At 46.5% G+C, this 24,060-nt stretch overlaps 2 protein-coding genes across 3 annotated transcripts in view; one reads left to right on the top strand and one right to left on the bottom strand.

The window, feature by feature from the left end:
* MAP1A (microtubule associated protein 1A) overlaps window positions 1–18,269 on the top strand; it is a 122,191-nt gene extending 103,922 nt beyond the window's left edge. For both annotated transcript variants that reach the window (XM_073304626.1, XM_073304628.1), the window contains 3 exons: window positions 538–9,550; window positions 13,686–13,918; window positions 15,047–18,269. In XM_073304626.1, the coding sequence (XP_073160727.1) occupies window positions 538–9,550; window positions 13,686–13,918; window positions 15,047–15,202 (9,402 nt within the window). In that variant the 3' untranslated portion in view covers window positions 15,203–18,269. The remainder of the gene's footprint in view (window positions 1–537; window positions 9,551–13,685; window positions 13,919–15,046) is intronic.
* Window positions 18,270–20,742: 2,473 nt separating this feature from the next.
* PPIP5K1 (diphosphoinositol pentakisphosphate kinase 1) overlaps window positions 20,743–24,060 on the bottom strand; it is a 153,532-nt gene continuing 150,214 nt past the window's right edge. Inside the window, exon 31 of the mRNA XM_078854702.1 lies at window positions 20,743–21,793. Within this exon, the coding sequence (XP_078710828.1) occupies window positions 21,690–21,793 (104 nt within the window). The 3' untranslated portion in view covers window positions 20,743–21,689. The remainder of the gene's footprint in view (window positions 21,794–24,060) is intronic.

Here is a 24,060-nt window from a genome sequence, read left to right as displayed (position 1 = left end):
GGCCAGCCAGTGAGAGTTGGTAGGAAACCACAAGAGTGTGCTTTGGAAAAAGAGTGGGGCTGACGGAGAGGATTCCCTAACCAATAGGAAACAGTTGCTTTTACACACCATGATTAGGGGCAGATTGTGCCCTTGTCGGCAGGGGGGAAGAGGACAAGGAGGTCCCTCCCTTTGTGCCTCTGCTCTGTATGAGAGCCAGTCACACTTGCAGTCCTGGCATTAAGGAAGCAAAAGACCTCATCCTGGCTAGGCGCCCCCTCAGTAGCATTAGGCTTTGAAAGAGAGAGCAAGGCCAAGGCTCTGGCCCATACCTCATAATGGCCAAAGTTGGCCCAACAGCTGCATTCTCAGGGGCCTGCTAGAGCCATTGTGCCTGTCTGAAGGAGTTATGCAGCTCAGCATTGCCCTCTGTCATGGCCTCTTTTACAATACGTCAGCGGAGTCCTTAATGGTCCCACATTAATTGTTGCTTTAAAAAAATTAAATGCTGCAATGTCTCACTTCTGTGTCTGTGATTGTTCTTGTCTGTCTCAATAGGTTGCCCAGCTTCTCAGCAACACTGATCCAGATAACAAGGCCTCCCTCACTGTGTCCTGTTTGGGAGAGGGAGACTGGAGCAACCTTGGACATCCCCAGTTCCAGCAGCTTATTAATCTGAAACTGAACCCTGACCCAGTCCTGCCTGAGATGGATGGGGTCTCTGAGTTTGCAGAGTATGTCTCTGAGACTGTAGATGTGCCAACTCCATTTGATCTTCTGGAACCTCCCACTTCTGGAGGCTTTCTGAAACTGTCTAAGCCCTGCTGCTACATATTCCCCGGTGGGAGAGGGGACTCTGCTCTGTTTGCTGTCAATGGATTTAACATCCTAGTGGATGGTGGCTCTGAGAGGAAATCCTGCTTTTGGAAGCTGGTCAGGCATCTGGACAGAATTGACTCCATTCTCCTGACCCACATTGGGGCAGACAACCTACCTGGCATTAATGGGCTTCTGCAGAGGAAGATTTCTGAGCAGGATGAGGAGCAATCTCAGGGCTCCACCAACTACAGTGACTGGATGAAGAACCTCATCTCTCCAGAACTTGGGGTTGTGTTTTTTAATGTTCCTGAAAAGCTTAAGATGCCTGAATCATCCATGAAAGTAAAGAGAAGCATTGAAGAGGCTTGCCTGACATTGCAGTACCTGAATAAACTCAGCATTAAATCAGAGCCCCTCTACAGGGTGGTGAGTAACACCATTGACCCCATTACTCTGTTCCACAAGATGGGGGTTGGTAAGCTGGACATGTACATCCTGAATCCTGTCAAGGAAAGTAAGGAGATGCAGTTTCTAATGCAGAAATGGGCTGGGAATAGCAAAGCAAAGACTGGCATCATTCTAGCAAATGGGAAAGAAGGTGAGATTTCTGTCCCTTATCTGACCTCCATCACAGCCCTGGTGGTTTGGCTGCCAGCAAGCCCAACAGAAAAAATAGTAAGAGTTTTGTTTCCTGGAAATGCTCCACAAAATAAAATATTGGAAGGTCTTGAGAAGCTCAAGCATCTGGATTTTCTGAGGTACCCAGTAGCTACTCAGAAGGATATGTCTTCTGGCCTGCCTACACCTTCTTTGAAGCAGACCAAGATTAAACAGAGAACTGACAGCAAAGAGAGTCTGAAATCTTCCCCCAGGCCAGCTGCAACAAAGCAGGCCAGAAAAGAAGAGGCAAATGAGGATGGGGCTAAGGAGATAAAACCAGAGGTAGTAAAGGAGGCCAGAACTGAGAGAAAAGTGAAAGAACACACTGAGAAAATTCCTGAGAAACATGCTAAACCTGAAAAGATAAAGACAGAATCAAGTGATGCCCTTAAAGCTGAGAAAAGGAAACTAACCAAAGACAAGATTGGCAAGAAGCACCTCAAAGAGAAAGTGTCTAAACTGGATGAGAAGAAGGACAAAGAAAAGAAAGAGATTAAGAAAGAGAGAAAGGACTTTAGAAAAGATGATGGAAAGAAAGAAGAAAAAAAAGATTCAAAGAAAGAAGCCAAACCAGAGCTGAAAAAAATTTCTAAACCAGACTTAAAACCGTTTACCCCAGAAGTCAGGAAAACATTATACAAGGCAAAAGTTCCAGGTAGAATCAAAACTGAGAAAACCCGAGTCAAAGCTGAAAAGGAAGCACCTTTGGAACAGAAGATGTCACCACTGCAGAAGAGACCTGTACAGCAAGAGCCAGGAATGGCTGACATGGTTGAGCAGAGATTAGTCCTGTCTTCACCAGAGGACCTGACCAAGGACTTTGAGGATCTGAATCATGAAGAGAAGGTGGAGCTGCAGGTGGCTCAGGAAATAACTGATATTGAAGTGAGTGATGCAGTCATGAGAGGACCTGAAACTGAAGGAAAGAGGGTCCCTGATATGACTGCTCAGGGTCACCTTGATGAAGCTCTAATTTTGGAAGAGAACATCTTGATAAAGGCGACTCCTCTAGGTTCCCCAGATGAGGGAATCATGACTATTGATAGGGAAGGAGAGTTGCCATGTGAGGAAAAGCCAGTCCATCAGCTGGAGGTGAGAGCAGGAGAGGCTGAAAAAATTGAGGATGAAGGAGCGGCCCTGGAGGAACCTCTTGAGATGGGAGAGTTTGCAGAAAAAGTTGAAAGAAAGGAGGAAGCCAAGCTACCATCAGAGGTTCATAAAGATGAGAGAGGGCAGGTACCAACACACACAGAAAGAGCAGCAAGAGAAGCTCACACTCCAGCACTCAAAGAAAAGGAAGAAGAGCAGAAAATATCTTTGGACAGAAAGCAGAGGGAAGGAGAAATGAAGACTTGTGAAAAGTACATTGAGGGGATGGATACGGGTGAGGAAAGTGAGAAGGAAAAGAGAGAGGATGTGATAGAAAAGGCAGAACTGGAAGAAACAGAAGAACAATACACAGAGGAAAAGGACATGAAGACTAAAGAATTCTATCAGCTACACCACGATGAGGAGAAAGGCACAAAATTCACTACCAAAGAAAAGGAAAGAGAGTTCAGTGAGGATATGGGTGAGAAAAGCAATTTACCTGAAAAGGAAGTAACTAAGGAGGAGTCCTACCTGAGAAGTGCACCTGTCCCTCCACGAGCCACAGCAGAACACATTTCATACATCCAGGATGAAACCATCCCTGGCTACTCAGAGACTGAACAGACCATTTCTGATGAGGAAATACATGACGAACAGGAAGAGAGGATCCCACACTTGAAGTATGATGTTAGTGCCTATGATATTTCTGTGCCTGATCACCCAGGCTCTTTTGAAGCAGTACATGGTATCCAAGCCACCTCCACTACTGATATTGCTGACAAGGGCTACATCAGCCAAGAATCTGAAATCCTTGTGTATCCTACAAGCATTGTGGCAGCCCCACTGGCTGAAGAGGAGCATGTGTCCTCTGCCACGTCTGTTACAGAATGTGACAAGCTTTCCTCTTTTGCCACTTCAGTAGCAGAAGATCAGTCTGTTGCATCCATAACAGCTCCACAAACAGAAGAGACTGGCAAAAGCTCGTTACTTCTGGACACAGTAAACAGCATACCCTCCTCTCGGACTGAAGCCACCCAAGGCCTAGACTATGTGCCCTCTGCTGGCACAATCTCTCCAACATCCTCCTTAGAGGAGGACAAATGCTTTAAATCTCCGCCTTCTGAAGACTTCCAGGCATTAGCAGAAGGAGAGAGAAAAGTCCAAGCTCATAAGAAGGGCCTGCAAGAAGAGGCAGAAGAGGAGGAAGAAGCGGAAGAAGATGAGACTCCAAATATTGAGATGCCTGAGAAACTCAGAGGGCATTATGGTGCCCAGCTGTTTACTCAACAAGGGCACCTGGCTGATGTTTTAATTGAATCCCGCACAGAAGCGTCCATGTTGCTATTATCCACAGGGGAAACACAACTTTCCCAGGTAGACTCCAGTTCTGGAGAAGCTGAGGAACGATGCATAAGTCCTGATGATAGCACAGTCAAGATGGCATCTCCAACACAGTCTGGCCCCACCAGTGCTGGACATACACCTTTCCATCAGTCCCCTGTGGAGGAGAAATTGGAAACTGTGGAAGCGGAGTTATTTGAAAAAGCCAGAGATACTTCTGTAAAGAAAGGTGAAGGACAAACTTCTGGTGTAGAAAAAGGAGCTGAGAGTGAATTTGAACCACTTAAAAAAGCTGAGGCACCTGCAGCTAACGATATCCCTGAAAACAAATTGCATTCTGTTATACAGGAGAAGCCTGACTTAGCTAGCAAAGTGCTACTGCCTATGGAGTCCATGTTTCCCAGGAATGAAAAGCAGGAACTGCCCATTGGAAAGGAACAGCTGTCACACATTTCTTATCACAAACAGGAAACCATTGAAATTAGTGAAAAGGATGATTCCAATCTGTACATTCCCAGCACAGACATTATTTCAAAGCCAGAGCAGGAGGCGGAGTTTAAAGAAACTGAAATGACTCAAGACGTTTCACTAGAATTTGCAAAATTCACAGCTAAAGAGCCAGTTTCTACCAAAGAAATATCTCCCCAAAATGCTGAGGTTCCAGAACAAAGCCAACTTGAAAGTGATAAATCTTCACAAATTTCTATTAAAGAAATATCTCCAGATGATTCCAAATCACTTTCTTTTGGAGAAGAAAGTCTTTGTAAAGAAAAATCTTCAGATATTTCCATTAGAGAAGCTTCTCCAGAAGAAGGGAAACCACTATATTTCACAGGACATAGCTTAGAAAAAGAAAAATCTACCCACATTTCCATTAAAGACATTTCTCCAGAAGACACCAAATCAATTTCTCTCACTGAAGAGAGTCCTGGTAAGGAAACATCTCCAGACATTTTCATTAAAGGAACTTCTCCAGAAGACACTAAGTCTCTTACTTTTACAGAAAAGAGCCCTGCTAAAGAAACATTTCTAGCCACATCCACTAATGAATTCTCCCCAGAAGCTATCATACCCCTGCATTTCATGCAGCAGAGCCCAGCCACAAGTGAAAAATCACTGGAAACTTCTGCCAAAGATATCATTAAAGAAAAACCCAAATCCCCTCTTTTCCCAGAACACAGCCCAATTAAAGATACACTACCCACAGAAATTTCTTCTGCAGAAATATCTCCAGAAGATACTAGATTGTTTTCTTTAACCGAAATGAGCCTGGTCAGAGAAAAGGCTTTAGAAATGTGCTCTCAGGAAACTTTTCCAGATGCCGAGTTCTTACACTTAACAGAATCCAGACGAGTTCAGGATGAAGAGTCTTCAGACGTTTGCTCTGAAGATGTCAAATCTTGTGATTTCATGGATGAGACACAAACTAAAGAAGAAAAATCTCCAGAAATGGAAGATATTTATATGAAAAATCTAAATTATGAGAAGAAAGTGTGGTTTCCAGAGGAGGTGGAAGAGAGAACAAGTAAGGAAAGCCAACAGAAGTATGATAAGGAAAGAGAGAGCACTTTTTTGGATGAGGTTCAGGAATATGAAAAAAAATCTTCTCTTACCATAACAGAAGAGGAAAAGATTATATATTCTATGGCATATGAAGGTTATGCCTTGGAAACAGTAGAGAAGAAAACTTCAGACTCTGAATGTGGATATTTCCAGGAAGAAGATGCCCCCAGGCAGGCAGGCCATCTTCCTAAGAAGGAAGATTACCTCTGTCATGGTGAAGACAAGCCTGTGCCTCAAGAAACAGAAGCTGGACATTTCAAAGTGGATTCAGCAGAAGCACAAGAATTTGCACTGCGGGAGGACAAAGGATTGTCACTGGAACCAAATAAAATGGAAATAGCCTCTCCTGGGATCACCTCTTCCAAAAAATCAGAAGTAGTTAGAGCAACCCCATCTTCTCAGCATGTCTGTATAGAAGAAAAACAGGTCAAACCATCAAGTGCAGCAAAAGGAAGGGAAGAATCATTGTTCCCATCTAAACAAGATTACTCCTATTTGGATCACGAGGAGAAAGCAGTCTTGGATCTATATGCTAAATCATCAGATGGAACACTGACAGTATCTCCTCTGCCTGCATCATCTAGTGCTCTAGAAAAGGAGGCGGACACAAGTACACAAGAACGAGAAAAACATTTCATGACAGACCAAAGCAAACCAGCTTTGCAAGCTGAAGTTCTGCAGGGGGCCAGAGTGGAGATATCAGATGACGATGCTTTGAACCAAGAAACATCAGACTCTAAATACATGCTAGACATAGAGCAGAATGCTGAAAGCAAAACCACTGAGGCTCATGATGACCCTAGAGGAAGCAAAGAGCAGAGTGCAAAAGCAATTGCTCTTCTGTACTCTACAAGCCCAGCAGAATATGAATATGTAGCAGCTTCCCCAAAAGACAGTGATGCAGCGTCAGAGGACAGCATGCACTCTTTTTCAGGACCATATCATCCCAAAAGAAGCAGTGACATTATAGGCCATTCTGAGGACATGGGTTCTTTCAGCCAAGTGGAATATCATACAGAGTCTTGCATTCGGAGCTCTTCCAGTCCTTCTGAGAAAGAGGTTTCTGAATCCAAAGGAGATGAGCATGCTAAACAGCTAAAGCAGGAAGAAAGGGAACCAACACCCTACCCTGATGAGAGGACTTTTCAGTATGCTGACATCTATGAGCAGGTAGTTATCTCTGGAGTTGGGCTTCCGAGCCGTATCCTGAAGGATGTGGACAACCTGGGTCACCCCGATAAGGAAAAGCTGGAGCCTATATTTGTGGCCTCCAAGACAGAGAAAGTATCTGTCTCTCAGAAACAGCTACTTTATCACATCTCTGCAAAAGAAGAAGAGTCCTGCCTCTACACCTCTGCTGAAAAGGAGCTGTCATCCCCAACTTCCCCCAAAGATAAAGTGGATTCTTCCTTTGCATACACAGACAGCCATGAAAGATATTCACCCCTGACAGAGTCAGATAAGCATGGGATACCCAGTGACTTGAGATTCAAGGAAATGCAGGAAGGACAGAATGGGCTGAGCTCATCAACTGCCACACCAAAAGAACCATATTTGACCCTGCCTCCTTCCTCTCCTGGAAGCAGTGAGTGCACTCCTCCTATACACACCATAGATGCATTTTATCAAGAAAAAAGAGCTCCCTACATTGAAGATGCTCATCCAGATAAAAACATAATTTCAATCAGCCAGGAGCAGAGATCTCTGTCACCAGTGGAGCCTCAGCCCAAAGACTTATACTACGAGAAAGCAGGACGAGGAGAAGAGAGCACCAGTGACTCAGAGTTAGAAAAAGGTGCCAAGGAGAAATCTGAAAAGGAGTCCAAATTGCCCAGCCCTCCCCAAGCACCAGAAAAAGTCAGTGAGCAGGAAGTGTATGCAGACATTTCAGTAATGGAGATGGCTCAGGTATCAGAGCTGCTTCACCAGGACAAGCACCAAGAGTCTCATTTGTCAACATCAGTTGCCTTCTCCCCTTGTGATCCAATGCAGAAAAAGGAACTTGGAGTTGAGAAAACTGAATCAGCAACAATTAGAAAGGCAGGTACTGCTGGCTACAGTACCCTAACAGATACATGCAGAGATGTTTGGGCATCAGAAATGTCCTATTCAAGCCAAATTTCTTTGCAACAGGGAAAAGATGCTGAAAAGTCCCCAAAGGAAGCACACTTTCTAGTAACAGATTATCACCATGCAGAGACTGCTTCTGAGGGCTATGACAAAGATATTTGCTTAAAGTCTACTGCTAAATATGTGAAAGAGGAACATCAAAAGGGTCTGGCACTGCAAAGTAAAGAAATGGATTTCTCTTCATCTGGGTTTGAATTTTCCTCTCTAGAAAAACATGACCCATCCATTGTGTTTGGACATGAGACATCCTCGTCATACCACTTAGGGGACAAATCTCTTATTTTAAAATTTCCTGAAGCTTTGCCCTCAGACCAGGGGAAGAAAGATGAGTACCTGGAGGTTTCTAAAAAAGATACCAGTATAGATTCATCTTCCCTTAGCTTTTCACCACTGAGCCTATATAAAGAAGACAAGTTGTTCTCTGGGGCTGTGGAAAGAGAAGTTGCATCCCAACAGCAGGCAAAAGATGACTCTCCCAGACTCTCAGAGGATGCCTCTCCTGAAGCCACCACCCCTGTGATACATGCTACAGCAGAAAGCTTCTACTCCCACATGCTTTCTACATACGCAGGAGGAGAGCCAGACACCAGGAGCCTGTGGGATGTGTCTCCATTGATTCCGGCTGATTCTGTCAAAACATATCCAGCTGAAATGGAAGGGTTTGTGTCTGCTGAGGATGGTGGTTCTGCATCCACATGTGATGTGGATAACACGCTGCCATGCAGAATTGACTGCCGAAGTACACGGACATCACCACTGTCCACAGAAAAACAAAAGCAAAGTTGTGCAGCCAGCCCAGAACAACACTCATCTATCACTGAAATGCTTATGGCAGTGACCTCACTTCCTGATGTACTGACATCATTTCCGCCTCATCAGCAAGAAGCAGCAGCCACAGCCAATGGCCCAACAGAAGTGAGCACAAGTCCACAAGCTTTCCAAAATGTGCAGAGTGCAGCAGAGGTGAAAGATGAGAAAGCATTTCCTGATTCTGACTGGACTGTGTCACCATCCTTGGGGGAAGAGGATACGGCTAGGCAGAGCCGGCCTTCTTCACTGATGTCCCCTGAGCATACGTACCAGCCCTTTTTTCCAGAGGCACAAAGGGGAGGAAGAACTGAGGAGCACGGAGATGCTTCCCATGAGGTAGAGCCGTGTTTAGGAGCCAGCTCTGACAACAGGCAGAAGTTCTCTTCCTGTGAATATAAACAGAGGAAGGGTGAGCTGTCTCCATCATTCATCAACCCAAGTCCTCATGACCTCTCTGATGACAGTGACCTCTCACAGGATGAAAGACATCCTTCAGTGAAGGGGAGGCCACACCACACTACTGGTAGCCATGTACAAGTCACGATGGTAGAGGAAACCCCTCCCACATCAGTGAGTGACTCTGGAACCTCCCAGTCTGACTCTGATGTCCCTCCAGAGACAGAGGAATGTCCATCCATCACAGCCGATGCTGCCATGGACTCAGATGAAGATGCAGATTTCCTCCCAGTAGACAAAGCTGTGGGCACTTCGCATCATGGCAGCACAAGGTCTAGCCATGATCCACAACCTGTTCCAATGATAGATCCCCATCCTCATCCCCCTCATCCAGATGTATGCATGGTGGACCCTGAAATGCTGGTAAATGAGCAAAATGTGAGCAGAACTGATAAAATATCCAAAAAGGATCTGAAAGAAAAGAGCAAAGGAGTGAGGAAGCCTTTGAGTAAACCCAAATCATCATCGCCTGCCCGGAAACTAGATGTCAAAGGGAAGCGGTCTCCCACACCTGTGAAACAACCATTGGACAGGTCTCCAAAATCTTCCACTGCAAAAAAAGAGCGAGATGGAGGAGAGAAGCAGTCAAAACCACGTACCCAATTAGTGCAGCCCTCTCACATGGAAGAGAAGGATGAGTTATCCCGGAGCAGTCACAGCAACCCGGGCAAGACCCTTGTTAATGGCATCAAAACAAACCCTGGTAAGAAATCCCTCCCCAAATGAGAATTCTCTTTTGCTTAAACAATAAGCAAAGCACTAAAATGTAAGCATTTGCTTCATCATTCAGGGCACTTAATGAGTGGCAGTTAATGAGCACTTCCTAGCAAGTCAGAGTGAGTTTGCAAGCGCTGAGGGATTGTGATAGGCAATGATTTAAAAAAAAAATGCAGGGAATGTCAGTAGCAGTGAAGCCAAACATCTGGTAATTTAAATCCTTTGTGTTTAGATTCTATTATACACACAGGGAGTATGTTCCCCACAGGGTGATCAGTAGTTGGAATTCTCTGGTCTCAGAGGGACAAGCAGAACCCACCTTACTACAATATTAACAGTGGGATAAGACACCTAACTATGGTGGCTGTTACTGCATTCTCCAGGGTTGAACTGATCATGACACTAGGAGTGCATTTGGGTGCAGAGATGTTGCCCTCCCTCTGTAACTACGAGTAGAGACCAGATAGGAGTATCCTCCACAATTAATTCCCAAAATTACAGGGGAGGGGGCTGAGTAGTATAGAACCTTGGTCATCCTGGCGTCTCCTCCCACAGTGGAAGATGCCAGATTGACTGACAGTATTGGAGACTGAAATCCTCTCTGCATCCCCAGAAGAGATTCCCCCACAAACTACTCCCTGCCACTATGTCTCAGTCCTGCTTGGAGGAACCAGTTTAAGCAGTTGAGAGGGAAATTCAGTCTCCATGGTCCATGCAGCCCTTGAGTACTCTGCTAAGAGTGCCATCATGGAGGCCAACTGTTGTTATTAGTTGTATTAGGGTAGTGCCCAGGAGCCCCTGTCATGCACCAGAATCCCACCATGCTAGGCGCTGTACAAACACAGAACATGTAGATGGTCCCTGCTCCAAAGTGCTTAGAATTTAAGTATAAAACAAGCAATATCGGCTGGATACAAACAGATGGGGTGGGGGCACAAGGAAACAAACATTACTGGTCACCATGATGAGCAGTGGTCTCAGTACATCGGGGCCAAACCATTGTCAAGATTTTTGTAGAAATCCTGGCATGGGAGAGTTTTGAGGGGGCATCTGAAGGTGGCTCATGGGGCAGTTTTATGGCTGTTTATGGCTAGTGCCTCCCGAGCATGAGGGGCAGCAAGGGAGGAAGCATAAAGATGTTTGAAAATTTAACAAATGGGTGATGGCGGCTGGCATCCTGGGCCTATTGGAGGCAGGAGTTGACATCTTGCTAGTGAATAAGCGCTGCTAGGTAGGGCGGGGCTAGGCCATCAAGGGCCTTGAAAGTGAAGATAAGTAGCTTATGTTTGATGCACTAGAGAAGGGGAGCCAATGGAAGGAATCCAAAGAGAGAGGTGACATGGGCAAAGTGACAGACTAAGGACGAGGTCTCTGCAGTGGCATGGCTGTGAGTGGGACAAGAGTTATTTAATCATTGCCAGCTAGAGGGAGGGCACAGTAATCACGACAGAAGATAAGAGCCTGGATGACAGTTGTTAGCTGTGTGAACAGATAAGGCTGTATCTCAGTGCTGTTATAGAGAAAGAATCCGCAAAATTGAGACCTAGCCTGAATGTGAGGTCCTAGAGCAATGACATCCAAAGATGATGCCCAGGTTATGAACCTGCATGGCAGGCAGGATAGTGGTGGTGTCCTCAGTGATCAAGATAGGAGGTAGCAGGAAGGGTTCGGGGTGGAAGATTAGGAGCTCTGTTTTAGCCATGTTGTGCTTGAACTGATGGCTAGACATCCCCAAGAGATGTCAGGTGACAGGCTGAGATTTTTAGATTGGCCAATTAGAGACAGTTCAGGAGTAGAGGTTGTTCTGTGGGTCATCCACATAGGGATAGGAGTTGAAGTTGTATGTGTAGATGAGCTTATCCAGAGATAAGGCTTAGAGGGAGAAGGGAAGGGCGCCAAGCACAGAGCCCTGTGGAACACCAATGGAAAACGGAGAGGGGGCTGAGGAGGATCCTCTGAAGGACACGGCAAAGGAGCAATGAGAGGACAGAGTCACAGAAGCCAAGGGAGGACAAGCTGTCAAGAAGAGCCTGATTATGGTGTTGACGGCAGCTGACAGGTGAAGGTGGGAGAGGCTAGAGCACTGGTTCTGAGCTGTGAGTAGGCAGAGAGCATTAGAGACTTTGCCAGAAGTGTTTTAGTGGCATGCAGGGAGTGGAAACTGGATGGAGAGCATCTGAACTGGAATTGGATGAAGAAAAGGAGGACTTGTGGCACCTTAGAGACTAACCAATTTATTTGAGCATAAGCTTTCATGAGCTACAGCTTATGCTCAAATAAATTGGTTAGTCTCTAAGGTGCCACAAGTCCTCCTTTTCTTTTTGCGAATACAGACTAACACGGCTGCTACTCTGAAACCTGGAATTGGATGGGAGGCGCTGTAACCAGTGCATTCGTAAGAACACAAAAACAGCCATATTGGGTAAGCCCAATGGTCCAATTAGCCCCGTAGCCTGTCTTCCAACAGTGGCCAATCCCAGATGCTTCAGTGAGAATAAACAGAACAGGGCAATTTATTGAGTGATCCCTCCCTGTCGTCCAGTCCCAGCATCTGGCAGTCAGAGGTTCAATGAGCTGAGGGAGGGGGGAGGGAGATAGGGTGGCAGCTGGAGAGACCGGTTGGGTCAGGATTGAGATTTTTGTTTTTCAAGTTGGGAGAGACTAAAGCATGTTTGTATTGTGAGGGGAAAGAGCCAGAGGAGAGTTAAGGAGGAGAGTAAGGGAGGGAGGTGTGTGTGTGTGTGTGGGGGGGGGGATCAGGAGATAAGATGGGCTGGAATCACTGGGGCAAATGAAGAGGTTAGACAAGGAGAGCAAGAGAGAAACATGATGGGGAGGAGGAAAGACTTGTAGGAGGGGAAAGAGGTCAGGAAAACGAAGTGGGGGGAGAAGGTTGTGTCATTAGGTGGCTTTGGAGGTATGGACACTTGCCCACTAGAAAGTGTAATGAGCCACCAGGCCATCAAATGCCTCACTAAGAGTGATGTCAGTCAGCTTCACATGTGCAGGCTAGAAGGGACAGATTCTGTTCTCCCTGTACATTCCCTGAGCTATTTGTCTCTTGTTAATGCTGGTGTTTAGCCTGGCTGCTGCCATGAATTGGCTATGAAAAGAAAATGAGGCGTACAGATTATGTGTGGGGACGGCAAATGGGGGCAGAGCTTTTTTTTTTTTATTGTGCCTCTTCATTTCTTTCTTCCCTTCCAGACTTTTTTTTTTTATTGACAGAACAGTTCATGTATCAGCCCAAACACTGTGGGAACTTTAGAGTTAAAGGCCTAAGAGACACATGGAAGGAAAGAATATGTTTGGGGTGCGGTGTGTGTGTAAATGCATGCACATGCTGTATTCACATGCTTGTGTGCACTCACATATTTTCTAGTGTCTATATAGATGATACTGCCTGTGTATATGTCTACAGTGTGTGTTTGTTTTCACATGGTTGGTAGTGTGCATTTGGCTATGTGTCTGCACTAGTGTGGGCATGTATTCACATATCTCCATGTTCAGGTCCTTGTCTAAATGTGTGTATGACTCTATGCCTCTGCACTTGGGAACATCTCTAACCTCTCAATGACTCTCAATCTCTCAATGACTGAAGGATGCAGAAACGATGAAGGGAAATGCTGAAGGAGCAGAAATATTGATGAACATGAGCCAGTCATCAGAAAGAACTGCTAGGAATCATTAAGAACCAGGCAGGAGTTCCCAGCGATGTTACTGTAGATTCCTGAGGGCTGTCAGATGAAGGACATCAGGACATATTGCTATAGCCAAGATAGGTTAAGAAACCGAAACTGGGGCTATTTAGCCAGATAGTGACTGAACTAATTACTCTGCCAAAGCTAATAAAGGGAATTTGTTTCCCTTCTGCAGCAAAGGCCATTCTGGACCTGATTCTAAAGCTGCTCAGTCCAGCACTAAAGAATTGCAGACCTTTCCCCTTTCCCACCTGGTTTCGGTGCTACTGCTGGGACAGACCATCCACTATTGTTTCCTTTCAGTAGCAGAGAGAAGGAGCCAATCCAGGCCCTTTAACTTAGTCTCTGCAGCTGCAGGAAATCTTCCTGTATTCCAGATGCTTCAGGGTTTTGTTAGCATCTGATTTCTCTTTTCCAAAGTTTCCAGTAGCCCCAAAAGCAGTCTCTCTGTGCCCCCTGGACCACCTGTCTATGTGGACCTGGCCTACATCCCCAACCACTGCAGTGGGAAGAACACAGACCTGGAGTTCTTCAAGCGGGTCCGAGCTTCATACTATGTTGTGAGTGGCAATGATCCAGCCAATGGGGAGCCCAGCCGTGTGGTATTGGATGCACTTCTGGAAGGAAAGTCCCAGTGGGGTGAGAACTTGCAGGTAAGTGATGTAAATGCCCAGGAATGTGTGATGTTCACTGTATCATGGAACTCTAGGGAGAATGTGCCTATTACAATACTGATCCACAGTGGAAAAAATCTCGCATGATGGTGCACTAGAGAGAAACAAATGGGACGGGGACTTTCTCACTGTACGGTGTTAAGCGCCAGTCACTGTCAAATCTTAGCAACCTCTCTTCCCTCCCTGCCATTTGGGGTTCTGTTTGTCAGTAGCCTAGGGACAGGAGGACAGTGTAGCCTGAGGAATTAGGAGAAAGGGTAGGGGATAGTCTCTTTCCCTATGCTGAGATTCATTCACTTAAAGATCACTCACTCCTCCTGTCTCTGCAGGAGGAAACAGAAATTGTCCTCTGGCAGAAACCAGCTGGAAAGTAAACCCTAAGACAGAAGAGTAGCCCCCTAACATGGTATTAGGGATAGGGTCACCCACCCCACTTCCCACCCTGGCAGTGGGGACAGTGTTGCAATCACAATTCTAAACCTGTTCTGATAATAACTTCCTATTAGCTCCTTAAACCATCAACAAATATTCCTTATAATACCCACCTCTGCCTACAAGGTTTCAGTGAGAGCCTGGGTGGTGCCTGTTCCTGCAGGCAGGACTAGAGCAGAGCGTACCTTTGTCCAAACTGCTCTGCTAGATACCGCATCCTCAAACACCAGGGCTCTGGAGCTGACATGTTCTGCACCTGGGTAAGGTGACACACAGGCTGTGTGGCATTTTCCGGTCATTCCACGGCCATTACTGGAGCCCTTGTGAACACAGATTTGCTGCTACTTTTGTTGCTGTCGACCAACTCATTCTCCAGCACAGCCTCTCCCCCTCCTTCATTTACCTTTCTGTTCTTCTTCGTCTTAGTATTATTTATATGGATGTAGTGCCCGTGATGCAACAGGCTGGGACCCCCTGGTGCTGGATGCTGCACAGAGAGATAGTAAAGAGGCCATTCTAGTTTAAAAGACAATATGTAACAGGCGGATGGAAAAACGAGCAGGCAAGGCCACGAGGCCAGAGTAACAGTTATAGGATTGTGTGGGCACAATTTGTTGGTGCACTAAACCAGAGAGTGGTAGCAGTGCTGTCAGTTTTCTCTTTTGTCTTTTCCAGGTGACGCTGATTCCAACGCATGACACTGAGGTGACACGCGAATGGTACCAACAAACCCATGAGAAACAGCAGGAGCTGAACATCATGGTGCTAGCGAGCAGCAGCACTGTAGTGATGCAGGATGAATCCTTCCCAGCCTGCAAAATTGAGTTCTGAGTCTCCCAGTGACACCTGGCTCTCATCCCTTGATGCTGTCCACCACCATGCAGCACTCAGACAGAGCTACCATCTCATCACAGTCCAGTTCTTCTCTTCTGGTTTAGTCTATATGTGGTTCCCATTTGCAGGAGATTCAGGACTCATCCAGCTCAACACTGGATGCTTTGAAAGAGGAGCCTGGAGGGCTCTAAGATTCTGTGCAGAACTGAGAGGTCATGCAAGGAGCAGTACCAGGCCAGGGCCAGCTTCTCTTTCCCTGGTTTATTTTGCTGCCTGTACAGTCGCTGTAGAATAATTTGGCTGCCTTGATGCTGCGAGCACTTGCTCTCCTTCCCTTGCTCTGGCTGCACTGCCACTTGGCTTGTAGCACCATGAAATGTTTCCTTTGGCCTGTAACTCTGCTGCTGCATGAAGATAGTCGTGATGGTCACGGTGTGGGAGAGAGACTGTGAAATAGAGGAAAAGGGGAGTGAGCGAGGAGCAAAGGGATTCTGGTGTCAATATTCTGAAATAACTGGTCAAAAAGAGAAGGCCATTCCTCCAGCTCTCAGAACATGAGGCATGCTAGGAAAAGAGAACTGGACTCCAACTACCCATGGCTGCGTTTATCTAATTCCAGAGGCTTCTGTCCTGAGTTGTTGGACACCCATCACTAGGTTACCTGTTCATCTGTTTCGCCATGGTTGAGGAGCTGTGATGAAGGATAAATTGGCTTGGTGGAGCATTGGCTTGTCATTCTTAGCTACAAAGAGCACATTCCTGATCTGCTAACCTCAGCTTTGCACTTGTAAAATGATTAACGTTGTACTTCTGAGCATCAGCAGTGTGACTGCAGGAGTCATCGAGGGACTGCTACGTGAACAGTCCCAGTCAGAAGGGTATCCAAACGCACAACCCCCAACTCATCTAAACAGAAGCGCTCAAGACAACGCTGGCCGCTGCTGGACCAGGATTTGCCTAAGAACTGTTGTGGCCTATGAACCAAAGGCTTTCTTGAGTGGGAGGAGGAGGAGGGATAGGGAACTGAGGCACCAGGGGTAGCAGGGATGCGCTGTCATAGCCATCTTAACAGATCCTTGCCTTTATGGCATGGGCGCTCCATTGCTGCTGAGTAATACATCAGCGCATTGTATAAGCTAGTGATGGAAAAGCCCTTTCAGGCTCCAGGCTCAGCTCATGAAGGGCCATAAACGTGAGGCAGTGGAAGTGGCTGCTCACGCACTAGTGCTCAGCTGCTCTGCCAACATGTTTAACACTGATCGGTCATTGCAGAGCCACGTCAGGCTGCTCATGGCACCAGGGAGGATTTTTTAGCAAGACAGAGACACGAAGCCGTTGGGGGGCTATACCATAAAAAGGCTATGATGAAAATCTTGGCCCACAGCCCCGAACACGTGTTGCATCAGTGCCGGTACTTGGCCCTGGGCCCTGCTCTGGTGGGGAAGGAGCCCAGGTCCTTGTGCTATGCTTGGCTGGGACATGCTAATCTGTGCCGCTAGCAAACTAGTAGCCACTCCTGGGCAGCTGGTGTGGAGAAAATGCTGCCTGAAAAACCTGCTGCTAGAGGACTAAAATGGGATTTCTATGGAAATGATTTATTTTGCCATCTAATTTATATATTTATTTTTGGTGTTAAGCTGCATTTTGTATGGAGTTAATATTTTAATTTATACATGTTAACATGGCACCATGTGGTTTTGAGGGATCTCATAGTGAATACTCAGAAGTTGCAATTTAAAGAACAGACAGACTCTCGAGAAACGAACAAAGTATCACTGGCAGCCGCGGGGGTCTCCGCACAGGCTACAAAGCAGAGTTGATGTATCTAAAGGAGCTGAGGCCAGTCAGCACAGCTGGCCCTTTAGCTACAGCCCTTGTTTTGAGGGTGAGATTCTTGCCTGGGAATTTATTAAATTCCTGCATTGTATTTTCTTGTTTTTTTTAAACTAGTTGGTCCAAAGTGTGTCTACCAGGAGAATAAATGTTATTCTCTGTAAACTGATTGAGTCAGTATGTATGAATGTCAGCTATGACAGCCAATCACAGGCAGGCAGTGATACAGATCCAACCTGTTTTTCCATTGGCCTCTTTTCAGTCTTTGAGCTTTTCACTTTAGGTCATTCAAGAAGTCAGTTAGACCAGTTTACCTGTGCTTGGCTGTCAGCCAACTCCTGGTGCCTGGAAGCCTTGCACACTCAGATCTGGGTTTGAAGAGGGAACAAATGGTGCATGCTCAGCTACTGAGTCCATTTCCTCAGCAGAGTGTCTAGGCAGAAAAAGTTAATGCACTAAACTTTAGCTAGACCCTCATATGAATGTCTCATTCTTCAACTTGAAGCAATTCTGACTAATAAGAGTGACAGTGGGGCTTTAGGGGCACCTGCATTCGCCAGGAAGGAAGAGCAGCTGGGAGCGTATCTGCCTACCCCAGGACATGCTCCTGGTTGCTGCGGCTGCGTCCCTTCTGGAGCTTTACCCCAGTGCCCACTCTCTTCCCTGCCCGGAGTCTCTTTCACACCTTTTTGAAGAGTTTTGTAGCAGTGTGTGCTGTCTTCAGCTTCTTTCGCCTTCTTCCTCAAAATTTATGAGAAAATACATTTTAAAAAACCCACCATCTTTATAACAGGGCCAAGCCCTGCCTTCCCCAGCAAATGGCTACAGGCCTGAGGCTGAGTTAGCGTATGGGACACGGGCCAACCCAGAGGTACCATGACACTACAGTAGAGAAACATTTAAACTCCGCTTTTGCTTGTTTCTGCATGTGGATGACAATGTGTAATATTCCCGTATGTAATAGGTACAAAATATTTTAAAATTATAATAAAAAAAAAGTGAACGTCTTAACTGTATTGAGCTGGCAATTTGTGCTCCTAGCTTCTTTCTATGCTGAATGTTGTAAAAACAGAGCGCCCAGGTTCTTTTCTTCTGCATCATGTTACTATTTGACCTTAGTTCCTTGATTTTAGTTCCTTTCCCCCATGTTCATGTGCAACACTCTGTAACTAACTGCTGTAAAGGGAGGAGCTTGATACAATAATAAAACCACATTAGTTGCAAAAAATAATGTCTTGGGCTTTTGTAAACTGTTCCATCTGAGTTTGTCCAACTGTTTCCTCCAACTGGGCAGTTCCATACATCTCAAGCATATAGGCACCAGGAGACAGGGGCATAGCTTGGGGGAAGTTCCGCCCCCTCCCCCCCCCCATTATCCACCCATGACCTCCCTGACTTTGGCTCCCTACAAAAAATTAATGCAGCACACATTAAATGGATTAAAAGCTAGCTAAATGATAGGTCTCACACTGTATTTGTAAATAGAGAGTTATCATGGAGCCGGTGTGTTTTTAGTGGTGTCCTGCAGGGATTGGTTCTTGGCCCTATGCTATTTAACATTTTGATCAGCAACCTGTAAGAAAACATGCAATCATCCCTGATAAAGTTTGCAGATGCCACAAAAATTGGGGTAAATAATGATGAAGACAGATCAGAGTGATCTGGATCACTTGGTAAGCTAGGTACGAGCAAACAATGTGTGTTTTAATACAGCTAGCATTCCTATACATTTAGAAACAAAGAATATAGGCCATACTTAGAGGTACTCTATCCTTGGAAGCAGTAATTCTACAAAAGACAAGGGGTCATGGTTGCTAAGATGAGGGGGAAGTTCTCAAATAATTTTTGAGGGAATTGGTATTTCAGCTTTGCTCATTTGGTTACTGGAGATAGAGATGCTGCAATCTGCCTTGTGAGTCTTCCATCCTTGGCATTGCCAACCTGCTAGGGTCAGACTGAAGAATATCAAATACTGTATCTGCTTCTCCTGCACTTCAGGTAATTCCATGTCCAGAGTGTCCACTGTCCTTCCCAGCAACTCCTGACAGGACTTAAGTCATCAGGAGAGGGTACTGCAGCAGATCCTTATGCGTAGATGGCTAAAAAGGCTTGAGAGATCTTTTGTGGCTTTTGGAGAAATAGTCCTCTTTCTCCTGAGTCTTGACCTCCTCCTCAGGTTTCTTCTTGTTCCCTAGGGTTATTTACATCACAGGGTGGCCTAGTCAGGGAAAGATTTCCAACTTCATGTGTGCCCACATGTGGAATACACAGAGGGACCAGTGCTCAAAGAAGAACTATGGGGTGATCGAGAAATAGCAGCTCATGGAGGGCCAAGGAGGAGCACCCCCTCACCCCCCAAAGGAGGCCCAAGGTAACTGTCAGTTAGAACTTGGGAGTCCTGTCTGGCCAGAGAGAAGCATTTAAGCTAACTGCATGAGAACCCTGGTCTGAGTCTGCTCTGGCTTCTGGAAACAACCAGCTGACATTGTGCATGTGCACAGGCTTAATAAAGGCATTAACATAACCAGTCCCCCATTCACAGTCACTAGCTACCCTTCCCCATAACACCTTTCTGGCTAATTTAATTCCATTTTTAATTTCAAAATTTATGCAGCAAAAAACTGACACCTGAAACACTTTGAGGTCTCACCTGCAGCTGACGGGCTGTCTTAGCACCCATCCATTAACGTGACTGGCTCCAGGCCAAATATGTTGTGTCTCAACCAGGAACTACAGGGATTTAGGCCCAGACCCTCAAAAAGTCTGTGTGTGTCTCACAGCCACTGAAAACAAGGGAAGATAGAGGCCTAATTAGTCTTTAAGGCTCTGGGCCTTGGTGACTTTGGCTACCTGCTAGCTCTGATGTGGCGGCTTTGTTCCTTGAACAATGACATTTTCACCTCTCGCATGGAGTCTGTTAGTTCAAAATATGATTGTGGCTTTGCTAGGTGCGGGCAGGACCTATAGACTCATATTGAATTGCAGCTAGCCATGTCCTTTCCCAGGAGTCTTGTTTGCCTTTGTCAGACTGGCCTCTGGTTCTGCATGTCTGTCATACCAAAAAAATTGTTACTCCTCTTCTTAACAGCTGTGCTGCAGCAACAGACCCCATCAGTTGCCACTGGGGGCTTTACAAAAGCCCCGCTCTTCCACCACCCTAAAATCCCAGCAATAAAAACCTCACCCCAACTGCCCATCAGTTTTCCCTGTTCCTCCCAAACCCATTCCTCCCCTCTGGCAGGTTCAGGGCTAGAAGAGTTGGCAAGCTGGCATTCTTTAAAGCATTTCTCCAGATTCTTTGGTTCCCTCTGCAATTGCAAATGGGGGAAAAAAGTCAAGGTGCAGGATTTCTTACCCTGACATCCGTATGACCAAAAATGTGCCAGAGGGTGGCCCTGGGTTTGTTCCCTACCGAGGAGTTCTCTGATCCATTGTAGAAGAATTAGGCACAGGGTACCGAGAGGTTGCGGAGTAGCAGCCATGTTAGTCTGTATCCGCAAAAAGAAAAGGAGGACTTGTGGCACCTTAGAGTCTAACAAATTTATTTGAGCATAAGCTTTTGTGAGCTACAGCTCACAACATTGGATGCAGCCGATGAAGTGGGCTGTAGCCCATGAAAGCTTATGCTCAAATAAATTTGTTAGGCTCTAAAGGTGCCACAAGTACTCCTTTTCTTTTTGAGGGTACTGAGATGCTCTTCTAGTCTGAACCTAGCTGCAGAAGCTATATCATCCACCACAAGAGAGGATCATTGCATATGAGTAGAGCACTCAGGTTCTCTAAGAATTACAGATCTCCTTGGATCCACTTGCTTTTATATCTGTGAAGAACAATAAGCATGGGCAAACCAACAGACGCAGGTCCTCTGCATCAGTTACAGTCTGATTCTAACTCTGCCTCAGTGCAGACAGCCAGGGTGGGTCCTATGGATCCAAAAGCTGATTGATAGGAAGAAGCCCTGACTACCCTCACCAGTCAGCTAGATATTTTGCTTGGGGCAGCAGCTTCTGAAAGGGTCAATCTGGGAGAAAGGGTCACAGAAGAGTCTGCCTAATTGTCAGAAGTGCTGATTACAGGCAGGGGTGGGTCTCAGCTCCCACTGCCCCTATTTGGAGCACAGCCCAGGCAGTCAGATATTGGTGTTCTCCTGCAAGTTAGGCCTCTGCTGTATGAACTGTATGCCCAGATGGTCACTGTCCAAGGCAGGCCTGCCAGCAGCAGACCTGCCAGCGGCTGGGGTCTAGCCCCGGCTTCAACATTCCCTCCATTTCCACTGGGGCCTCAGTGAGGCCTGACTGATGTAATGAATTCACCAGAGTCCGCCTGCGTCTCCTAGGACGTGCCGGCTGCTCTGCTAGGTTGTTTTTCCTTTTGACTTAAACAAAGGCTCTGCTGAAAGCTGGCACTGTTCTGTCTCCTCCATAGAGCGTGCTCTGTCACGGGGCAGCTGGCTGTGGGCAGCAGCACCCTGAGCCCCTGGTGAACAATGACGGCTCTTAGCCAGGAGCTGTGTGCTTGTCATGCTAATGATCCCACTGCCTCCTTGTGGCGCTGTAGCACAGTGACACTGATAGACTGGCAGAGGGGCTGTGACCCACCCTATCCCCTGTGCTGCCAGATGCCATGGTCACTAGGAGGCAGCATCTCTGCTCTAGGAAACACAATCACCCACCTGGAAATAGCAAACAGCTTGCTCAGACAGGGACGGATTTCCAGTTTGGCACATGCCAAGGGGCGCCGGCATTCTAGAGGCACCTAAAAGTTAAAAATGGGTTAAAAGTTTCATTTTTTTACAGCAAACATGAAGGTCAGCTGTAGGCAGGGGGTGGCACGGAAGATGCTGTACCTAGGGGCATGTAAGGTGTAAATCCAACCCTGCTCTCAAAACAAAAGTTGTGTTTGCGGACAGGTGCTTGGCTTCCCTGGTCCTGATGTTGCTGTCCCTGCACTGCATTCTCAAAATGAGAGGTTCTTCCTCAAAGCTTGTGCTGCCCTGGATAAAATGCTGCACTCGGCCCCTGCTTTGCATGTCTGGGTTGTAGCTGTCAGGGTTACCAGCACGCCAGGGAGAACTGCGGTGCAGAAGTTATTCTGCACACTCACTGGGGGAGCTGCCCCCCTATGCCTCCCTCTTACTTCCAACTTCGTTCAAATATGCAGTTGAAAATTGCCTTCAGAGCCCTCGGTGGCTGGAGCGTGTGTAACAGCACCACAAGCAATCTGGTTATGGGCAGACGTTCTGCCTTCACCGCACTGGACGAGGAAACGCAGGGCCGGTAGGTTCAGCTTAGCCAGAAGGTAATGTCGCTAATCACAAGCCGTCGCTATTCTAATTCCAGACAAAACCACAGGGCTTGTCTATACACAAACTTGCACCAGTTTAATTACCCTGGTTTAGTTAAACTAGTGCAAACCCATGTGGACACATTTATCTCAGTTTAAAACTGGTTATAGTGGTTTAAGCTTGCTCGGCAATGGATAATGCAAGGTACAGGAGCGAGCTAAGTGACTAAAATACAGGGTTAAGTTGGGTTAAGAGTGTCCACCCACAGGGTTGCACGGGTTTAATTAAGGCTTTGTAAAATCATGCCTGTAGTTAAACCAGGACAGCTGTGTGTGGAGCAGACCCCTGTGACAATTGCAAAACAATAATGGTGCCAGACGTAACAGATAAGGCGGCTGGAATTTTTAAAAAGGCCCAGGTGCGTCTAAGCTGAGACAAAGCCACCAATGTGAGAGAATGGGCTTGTGTCTATCACAGCTAACTGCAGCTCAGGAGCTCAACATCCACTTCTGGCTCTGCCTCCCTCTGTCACCTTGGTAAAATTACTTCATCTCTCTGGGCCTCCACTTCCCACCCATCCAATGGACATAACAGCACCCTGTCTCACAGAGGTGTTCTGAAGCAATATTAATGCATGGTTGTAAGGTGCTTTGAGCTTGTCTCGTTGAACAGAGGCACCAGAGAAGTGCAATGGGGAAATGCAGTTAAATACCTCAACTGACCTTAACTCTGCCCCCACACCTGTCACCTCACGCACCCTCCTAGCAGAGTGCAGCCTATGAACAGCACATTAAAGCCACGTGTATGCTGCATAATTATTGGCAATGAACCATAATACATGGACCTCAGCAGCTCTCCTGTGCAACGATCTATGGCTCAGCCTTGCAGATGAGGAGGCACTCCTAATGGACAGGGGACACCTGGAATATTGTGGTGGTATGTGGCCTCTGTGACGTGGATGAAGGTTGTGTACGGTCGAGTACGGGAGTATGTGGCTCCATCATCTCCCCCATTCTATTCAACATATGCACAGAACTGCTCTGGAGAGAGTGACTCAAACAGCCACAAGATACAGCTTTATATCCCAGGCAGAGTTAATGATCTCCTAGCTCTCCCAGTGCTTGAGAGAGATTAGTCCCTAGATGCAAAGCACACTTCTTCTGGAAATCTTGGCCTCTCCCAGTTCTCTACTCACTCCTTCAGCGGGTCCTACTCATGCCCTCATCAGTGCTTTGTAGGGGGTCCCACTGGGCTCTGTCCTTGCTCCTCTACTCTTCCCCCTCTATGCTTTATCTCAGGCCAAGCTCATCCACAAGCAGACATTTAACCCTCTCGATGCTGACCACTCACAGATCCACCTCTCTACTCCAGCCCTGCCAAGCTGGAGAACTGAATTCAATCTCAGCCGCTGCCACAGAGTTCCTGTGTGATGCTGGCAAGTAACTTAAACCACACTTTCACAGGTGGCCGCAATTATATGTTCCTTATTTTCTGGATACACTGTGATCTAAGTGGGGATCTGGAGCATTTTAATGAGTACAAAGCCTGATCAGTTTTTGAATTAACTGGGTCTTGTCCATCAAAGAGTAAATCTTCAAAGGGTGTCTGTACCTCTTTAGGTAAAACCAGATACAGACAAGGCCCTCCTCCTTGCCACCAGTTGCTATATATTGTACCCTTGTGTCCCCTGCATCTAAAGCTGCCTGCAGGGATGTGTTGGCAACTGATTGTCCTGCTG

The sequence above is a fragment of the Lepidochelys kempii genome, chromosome 10 (genome assembly GCF_965140285.1).
Source record: "Lepidochelys kempii isolate rLepKem1 chromosome 10, rLepKem1.hap1, whole genome shotgun sequence".
NCBI classification, from domain to species: Eukaryota; Metazoa; Chordata; order Testudines; family Cheloniidae; genus Lepidochelys; species Lepidochelys kempii.
This window is presented reverse-complemented; position numbering and strand designations above follow the sequence as displayed.